The following is a 6874-nucleotide window of genomic DNA, read 5'->3' on the forward strand; positions in this document are numbered from 1 at the left end:
TCTTTACTGGGGTCATTGTTCTTTATTATTTTTTAAATAATAAGACTACCTTTCTTTTTAGTCTAAGCTTGGACTAAAATATATCTCATTCATTTGTTTAAGAGTTCTTTTTGATCCTCTATAGTATGGGAAGTTACTACTTTGGTGCTGGGATACTACAATAAATAAGAGATGAGGAAAAAAGGAAAGACTTGCCCAATCCAAAGGGAAGTGATACACGTAAAATAAAATAGCATACCTTGTTCATGAGACAGCCATAAATTTGATGGAAAAAATGATGCAAGTTGGAAATATTAGAAGAATTCATCTTGGTGGCAGTTTGCATGGTCAAAGAACTTTTAACTGAGTAGGTGGGCTCTGAGTAAACACTTAAAGAAGACAAAAAAGCATAGCTATGTGAACACCTGGGACAGAAGTGTTTCATGCAGAAAGAGCTCCAAATGCAATGGCCTTGAGGCCGGAACTCACATGCTGTGACTAAAGCAAATCAAGGAAATCTATACGAGTATATAAGGACAAGGGGTGAAGACAAACAGGTGGGGAAAGTGAGGTGGTGGTGGTGGTAGTGATGGTGGTGGTGGTGGTGGTGATGGTGATGGTGGTTGTGGTGGTGGCGGTGATGGTGATGGTGGTGGCAATGGTGATGGTGGTGATGGTGATGGTGGTGGTGGTGATGGTGATGGTGGTGGTGGCGGTGATGGCGGTGGTGGTGGTGATGGTGATGGTGGTTGTGGTGGTGGCGGTGGTGGTGGTGGTGATGGTGGTGGCAATGGCGATGGTGGTGATGGTGGTTGTGGTGGTAGCGGTGATGGTGATGGTGGTGGCAATGGCGATGGTGGTGGTGGTGACGGTGGTGGTGGCGGTGGTGATGGTGGTGGTGGCGGTGATGGTGGTGGTGGTGGTGATGGTGATGGTGGTTGTGGTGGTGGCGGTGGTGGTGGTGGTGATGGTGGTGGTGATGGTGGTGGCAATGGCGATGGTGGTGATGGTGATAGTGGTGGTGATGGTGATGGCGGTGGTGGTGGTGGTGGTGATGGTGATGGTGGTTGTGGTAGTGGTGGTGATGGTGGTGACATTGGCGATGGTGGTGGGGGTGATGGTGGTGGTGGGGGTGATGGTGGTGGTGGTGGTGGTGGTGATGGTGGTGGCAATGGCGATGGTGGTGGTGGTGATGGTGATGGTGGTGGTGGTGGTGATGGTGGTGGTGGTGGTGGTGGTGGTGATGGTGATGGTGGTGGTGGTGGTGATGGTGATGGTGGTTGTGGTAGTGGTGGTGATGGTGGTGGCATTGGCGATGGTGGTGGCAGTGATGGTGGTGGTGGCGGTGATGGTGATGGTGGTGGTGGTGGTGGTGGTGATGGTGGTGGCAATGGCGATGGTGGTGATGGTGATGGTGATGGTGATAGTGGTGGTGATGGTGATGGTGGTGGTGGTGGTGATGGTGATGGTGGTGGTGGTGGTGATGGTGGTGGTGGTGATGGTGATGGTGGTTGTGGTAGTGGTCGTGGTGGTGGTGATGGTGGTGGCAATGGCGATGGTGGTGATTGATAGTGGTGGCGGTGGTGATGGTGGTGGTGGTGGTGGTGGTGGTGGTGATGGTGATGGTGGTGGCAATGGCGATGGTGGTGATGGTGGTGGTGGTGGTGGTGGTGGTGGTGGTGGTGGTGGTGATGGTGATGGTGGTGGCAATGGCGATGGTGGTGATGGTGATGGTGATACTGGTGGTGGTGATGGTGGTGGTGGTGATGGTGATGGTGGTGGTGGTGGTGATGGTGATGGTGGTGGTGGCGGTGATGGTGGTGGTGGTGGTGGTGGTGGTGATTGTCATACATATTATATGGACTCTGGAGGCCACTATATTGTTTCATGCTGAATGGGACAGAAAGTCATTGGAAGACTTTAAACAACATGTTATGTCTTCGTTTTCAAAAGATGATTCTGAATTTTATAGTAATAGTAGACTCTACAGGGAGAAGAATTGTCAGCAGGCCACCAACTAGTGGCTAGTATGATGAACTGAGGTGACAAAAGATGACAACTTGAGGAGAGTGGTAGTAGCAGAGGTGGTGAGGAGCGGTCAGACACTGAATACATTTTTAAGTAGACCCAATAAGAATTCCTCACACATTACGTGGGGAGTGTAGAAGAATGAAGTTGAGTGTGAAATGAAAGCTTTGTTGGCCTCTGCTACTGGAAGGATGAGATAGATATTTCCTGACATGGGAGTAAAGATGGAGAAGCTGGATTTAAAGATTAACTGTGAAAGGTCATTAAGACATGGAGATGGGCATGTCAAGGGCATAACTGGATATCCTGGAATCTGGAGGAGAGGTCTGTATAAAAAGTAAAAATGTGGGCATTACCAGTTAGAGCTAGTTCTATAAAGTCACAGCAGTGTTGTTATCAAAAGAGTGAGTTCAGATGAGAGAAGAGGTGCAGGAACCGAACTCAAAGCATTCCAATATTTAAAAGATGAAGAGAAAGGGAGTGGCAAAGCAAACTAGTAAAAAGTAAGGGAGATGGAAGAAATCAAATGAATCCACATTCTGAAAGCCAGAAGAAGGCATTTCATGAGTCAGATACTGCAGGTACAACCAGTAAAATGAGAACCAAAAATTCCCCATTCGATTTTTAACACATGATCACTGGTAAAACTGATAATATGATTTTCAACTGGAGTTGCATGGATGAAAGCCTAATTAGAGAAGGTTAGAGAGAGACCGGGAAAATGATGCCTAGACACAGAACAGAGACAACTACTGTATTTCATCAGTTCCAAGATAGGTATTATTTCATATTTTAAATTTCTGAAATTGAGATATAGATTAAAATGAATAACATTTCATGCTTATTACTACCGAGGCAGCTATTCTGATGCAGTTGGCATCGCCTGCTTATTCACAAGCTTTGTTACAGTTGTTTAAATTTTCATTACTGCTACATAAATAAAAACTAAAAAGCTCCTCCAATATACATAAAATAAAAATTCTAAGTGATATGAAAGCTTTGATCGTAGCTAAATTAACATTTCCCTTTCTTAGTGGTACAAACTTTAACTGCATGTTATAATCAATGTGTCTCAAATATAATAAATATGATTATCACGGAGTTTAACCATAAGAAGAAAAAAGAATGAAGTGATAGAAGGGATTAGGAGGTCAAGAGCAGGTTTCCTTATTTATTTAGGGATTTTGTTTATTTAACATGTCAAAATCTGGAGGTGTTTGCATGCTGAAGGGAATAAGCGTATAGAAAGTAAAACTTTGATGTAGCATGATATACTTGAAGTATGTGTTCTCTATACTTCTGATTGAGAAAATATGGTTGCAATAGTGCTTATCTCTCAATGGTGTTTTCCTGAAATCACTTAAGATCTCTGTTTTGGAGTGTCTGGATGGCTCAGTGGGTTAAGTGACTGTGTTTGGATCAGGTCATCATCCTCTCTCTCTCTCAAATAAATAAAATCTTTTTTTTTTTTTTTTTAAGAAAAAGATTGACTATGTATGTATGTATGTATGTATGTATTTGACAGAGAGAAAACAATAGTGGGAGAGGAAGAGGGAGAAGCAGGCTCCCTGAGGACCAGGGAGCTCCACACGGGACTTGATCCCAGAAATCCGGGATCGTGACCTGAGGCAAAGGCAGACGCTTAATGACTGAGCCACCCAGGTGCCCCAATAAATAAAATCTTTTATTAAAACAAAGATCTCCCTTTTGTATTCACAAATTAGAGGTTGCTCTAAAATCCTCTGCATATAAGGATCAAACCCAATGAAAACTATATTCTCATGTATTTGAGAAATATCAACCATTGATAATAAACAATAACTTACAACAGTTCTATACAACTGTTTACATCTATACTCATTCAATATTTCATATAATTCTTACAAATAGGTAATTAAATTATAAGAGGACTTCAGAAGTCAATATTTCTATTTCTTTTTTACAAGGGTAAAAATTATCTTCAATTAGTATGCTGATTTTAGGGGCACCTGGGTGGCTCAGTCCATTAAGGATCTGCCTTCAGCTCTGGTCATGATCTCAGGTGCTGGGATCAAGCTCCACATTGGACTCCTTGCTCAGCAAGAAGCCTGCTTCTCCCTCTCCCTCTGCCTGGCTCGTTGCCTACTTGTGATCCCTCTCTCTCTCTCTGTCAAATAAAGAAAGAAAATAATTAAGAAAAGAAAGGTATGCTGATTTTATATACATAAACTTATTTTACCTGAAAACCTCTATATTATATACCCAATGCACAGGTAATAAAGTGCTTTCCAATTTACAAACAGGCTTACATAAACCATAAAAAATGATAATAAAAGTATTTCTAGGGAAATTAGTATTGTTTGAAACTGTGATAATTGGTATATATGACTTCCTACAATGCTAAACACTTGCAAAATAAGTATTATAAACTAACAGATTTTACTGATAATGAGCTTGAAATAAATGTAGAGTCTCTTTCTTTTTCTTAAAGATTTTATTTATTTATTTATTTGACAGACTGAGATTATTTATTTATTTGACAGACTGTGTGGGATGGGGGGCAGGGAGCAGTGTCCCTGCTGAGCAGAGAGCCTGATGCAGGGCTCAATCCCAGGACCCTAAGATCATGACCTGAGCCAAAGGCGGAGGCTTAACCCACTAAACAACTCAGGCACCCTGAGCCCATTTCTTTAGAATAACAATAGTATGTAAGTGGTGACTAGGTCTTAACTCAATTGTCTATGTGTTTCTTGATTTAGTAATTTATGGTTCATTTGCATTGATCCATCTAATATAGTTATTTTCCAATTTCTGTTGCTGGATAGTCAATATTTCTGGGAAGTCTAATAGATGTTTCCCAAAAAAGTTTCCATATTTTATAAAAGGTATGAAAAGTATAGCTGATTGTGAAAAAAAATTATCATAATTGTAAAATCCAGGTATGGCATAATGTGTAATTTTTCATTCATGAATAAGATTAAAACTCTGGGTATAAATTCACATTCATGTCTTATCTAAAAACTACCATTTTTTTTTTTAAGATTTTATTTATTTATTTGACAGACAGAGATCACAAGTAGGCAGAGAGGCAGGCAGAGAGGGGAAGGAAGCAGGCTCCCTGCTGAGCAGAGAGCCCGATGTGGGGCTCGATCCCAGGACCCTGAGATCATGATCTGAGCCGAAGGCAGAGGCTTAACCACTGAGCCACCCAGGTGCCCCTAAAAACTACCATTTTAAAGGACCTTGGTTTCTTGATGGTCTGTTGTTTTTTCTTATGGCTCTATTTTGACATTTTGTGGGTTTTTTTTTGTTGTTGTTGTTCTTAATAAAATGGCTATGATTTAATTTATTTCAAATACTATTTTTGATTTTTATAAACATGTAAAAGATGAAAATCATATTTTGACTATTTTTTTTTAATATTTTATTTATTTGACAGAGAGAACTCACAACTAGGCAGAGAGGCAGGCAGAGAGAGAGAGGAGGAAGCAGGCTCCCTGCGGAGCAGAGAGCCCGATGTGGGGCTTGATCCTAGGACCCTGGGATCATGACTTGAGCAGAAGGCAAGAGGCTTTAACCCACTGAGCCACCCAGGCACCCCTATTTTGACTATTCTTGGCAGCAATTAATCTGTGCTCATTTTTCTTGTCCTGTGTATCTTATCACATTAGGTATTTTATGAGAGCATGTTGTTGTCCTGCCAGTATACAACATACTGTTAAATACTCTGCAAAATACATTCAAGGAAATCTCTTGTTGTTGACCTATGTTTGTTCAGAATCCTTCTGCTCATCAAGCTACATACTCTTTCAGGTTCATGTGGTTTGCCAAAGATAGTAATTGTCTATAATGGCATTAGGTCCATGAGAAAACATGTTCTCATACTACTGTCAATATTGAGATATATATGAGTGGAATATATACATCCTTCTCCTCTTCCTCACTAGCTGTGTATGATGGATGCCACAGAAGTAGTGCCAGAGAGGGAGCATAGGACCGTGTTTAGAAATACAGGTTCTACAAGTCTGCATAGGTACCAATGGTGACTAGCTATGAGATTGGAGAGTCCTTTGACTTCTCTCAGCTTCACTTTTTACAGTTGTAAAGTGAAAGTTATAATGGCTTCTGTATGATAGGCATTTGAGATTTAAATAATAATGCATTGCTTGACATACAGTTAACATGTAATAAATGTCAATACAACAAATACAGAGATGGATATAGTCATCTGGGGCATATATTAACTTATTCCAAAAATATTCAGATGACTAAAAATTCTTAGATTAACAATTTAAGTGAATATTGAATATATATATATTTGCTGTGTATATATATTCATATAAATTAATATATGTAAATTGAGTTTGTTTTTAATATTCGTATTTCTAAAGAAAATTAAGAATTCCATTGTAGCTCTATGTGCATATTAACCATCACAAATCTAAACATTATCACTAATTGACTACATTAAATTCTAGTAGAAAAGCATATTTTACACAGAATTATTGAGATATATTACAAACAGTACAGTAATCTATTTTATGCATTTCTAGTGTGAGATGAGGTATATAATTTTCCCTTAATGACTCTACTTAGTGAATAAAAAAAGTTTGGTTTTAGATTCTCAAATAATTAAAGGTCTTAAATAAGCTACCTATGAAGTGTTCTTATTTGAATTTGAACAGTCACTGTGTATTACTTTGCTAAACTGTGCAGTTTTATATGACAAATTTATAGAAGCCAGTTTGTAATATACTAATGAAATTGAGTGTTAATGTTCTGCAATGTGAAAACATGTGCCTACCAGAATAAGCATTCTGAAAAAGAAGCACTTCGTGTAAATCTTCTTGAAACTCAATGTTTTGCTACATAACTCATGCAGCAAGAA

The 6874-nt window shown here is 39.8% G+C and overlaps 1 protein-coding gene across 1 annotated transcript; it reads right to left on the reverse strand.

The window, feature by feature from the left end:
• Positions 1-497: 497 nt before the first annotated feature.
• On the reverse strand, positions 498-1821 carry LOC123954793 (basic proline-rich protein-like; the record flags this gene model as incomplete). The annotated part of the gene is given in 2 exon segments (XM_046026134.1): positions 498-1541; positions 1543-1821. Coding segments are annotated over 2 exon segments (1323 nt in total), but the record flags the coding sequence as incomplete, so codon positions are not given.
• Between the last annotated feature and the right edge of the window lie 5053 nt (positions 1822-6874).

The sequence above is a fragment of the Meles meles genome, chromosome 1, assembly GCF_922984935.1.
Source record: "Meles meles chromosome 1, mMelMel3.1 paternal haplotype, whole genome shotgun sequence".
Lineage (NCBI taxonomy): Eukaryota > Metazoa > Chordata > Mammalia > Carnivora > Mustelidae > Meles > Meles meles.